General features: G+C 53.8%; 1 protein-coding gene across 1 annotated transcript in view; it reads left to right on the forward strand.

Annotated features, from left to right (window-relative positions):
* The first annotated feature begins 1,494 nt into the window (after nt 1-1,494).
* Nucleotides 1,495-1,757, forward strand: part of HINT2 (histidine triad nucleotide binding protein 2) — a 2,097-nt gene continuing 1,834 nt past the window's right edge. Inside the window, exon 1 of the mRNA XM_010846066.1 lies at nt 1,495-1,650. Within this exon, the coding sequence (XP_010844368.1) occupies nt 1,570-1,650 (81 nt within the window). The 5' untranslated portion in view covers nt 1,495-1,569. The remainder of the gene's footprint in view (nt 1,651-1,757) is intronic.

The raw sequence follows: 1,757 nt of genomic DNA on the forward strand, positions 1-1,757 counted from the left end.
GATTCATGGACCCGACATTCCAGGTTCCTATGCAATATTGCTCTTTACAGCATTGGACCTTGCTTCTATCACCAGTCACATCCACAATTGGGTATTGTTTTTGCTTTGGCTCCATCCCTTCATTCTTTCTGGAGTTATTTTTCCACTGATCTCCAGTAGCATATTGGGCACCTACTGACCTGGGGAGTTCCTCTTTCAGTATCCTATCATTTTGTCTTTTCATACTGTTCATGGGGTTCTCAAGGCAAGAATCCTGAAGTGGTTTGCCATTCCCTTCTCCAGTGGACCACATTCTGTCAGGATGTGGACCACTTATTCTGAACAGGAAAGGACATTGGACACATAGTCCTTTGCTTATTAGTCGTGCAACAGGACACTCCTGCCCCTCCCGTTAAAAAAAGAAAGAAAGAAAAATGCAAAACCGCCCTGAAAACAAACTGCAGAACTTTTAGTCTTGGAGTGAACAAGCACATAAACTAAGGAGGAATTGCCCTCAGACGAGTAAGTAAACACCTTTGAAATGGTCAAGAGGCTGAAACTGTTTGTGGGGGAAATTCTGGGTAATTATCCCACCAGTTAAAAAAAGATCACGTCCCTACATACGAACCTGGAATGTCAGGTCCATGAATCAAGGCAAATTGGAAGTAGTCAAACAGGAAATGGCAAGAGTGAAAGTGGACATTCTAGGAATCAGCGAACTAAAACGTCTACAATGCGGGAGACCTGGGTTCGATCCCTGGGTCGGGAAGATCCCCTGGAGAAGGAAATGGCAATCCACTCCAGTACTATTGCCTGGAAAATCCCATGGACAGAGGAGCCTGGTAGGTTACAATCCATGGGGTCACAAAGAGTTGGACACGACTGAGTGACTTCACTTTCTTTTCTTTCACGTCCCTATTCACTTTCAGCCCTATTCGCCGGGCGTCCCCCACCCGGTTCTTTCCCCGGTACTCCGGCGGTCTGGAACTTCCCCGTACTAGTGTCCTGGGGCCAATAAGCGCCAAGTGGCCACCTCTCCAAACCCCGCCCTCCTACTGGCCAATGAGCTTCTGCGCGGCAGGTGACGGAGCACTGCCCCCTTCCTCTCAGCCCACCAATAGGGGCCCGACCCGACTAGGCGGTGTCAATAAGGAGAAAACCCCACTACTCGGGAGCCGCAGCCTAAGACGGGCCGACTTTGTGTTGAGAGCCAATTGGAGGAAAATCCCACCTCCAGGTGGCTCAGTCCTTCCAATAGAGTGAGAAACTATCTCACAGCGAAAACTAGTGAGGGGACCCAATGGTATAGGAACTTTCACTCTGACTAGAGGACGAAGCCAATGGAGTAAAAAATTCACCCTCGAGTTGGCACAAGAAGCCAATGGGATGAAAAGATTCCGCAACGACCGTGGCGGCGGAGCCAGTGGAGTGCCGGGCCCAGAAACGCTACCCAATGGGATGACGGAGTTCGCTTCCGGCCTCGGCCAGAGCCAATAGCAGTCGCTCGCCGGCTCCCCGCCGCCCCACCTCAACAGGCTGCAGAGCTCGAGTTGCTGGCCCAGGTGGGAGGTTCCCGCGGCCGAGGGAAAGATGGCAGCGGCAGTGGTGCTGGCCGCCGGGCTCTGCGTGGCGCGTCGGGCGGTGGCGGTGGCAGGGCCTCGGGGGGTGCAGGTGAGAGGTGGCTATGGGGCGAGGAAGGGGTCCCGCGGGCTCTGACTCTCTCCAGGGCCGGGGTCTGCATTCCTCCTCGGCTCCCCCGCCCCGCCCCCCACTCCCGC

The sequence above is a fragment of the Bison bison genome, unplaced genomic scaffold, assembly GCF_000754665.1.
Source record: "Bison bison bison isolate TAMUID 2011002044 unplaced genomic scaffold, Bison_UMD1.0 scf7180017864230, whole genome shotgun sequence".
Lineage (NCBI taxonomy): Eukaryota > Metazoa > Chordata > Mammalia > Artiodactyla > Bovidae > Bison > Bison bison.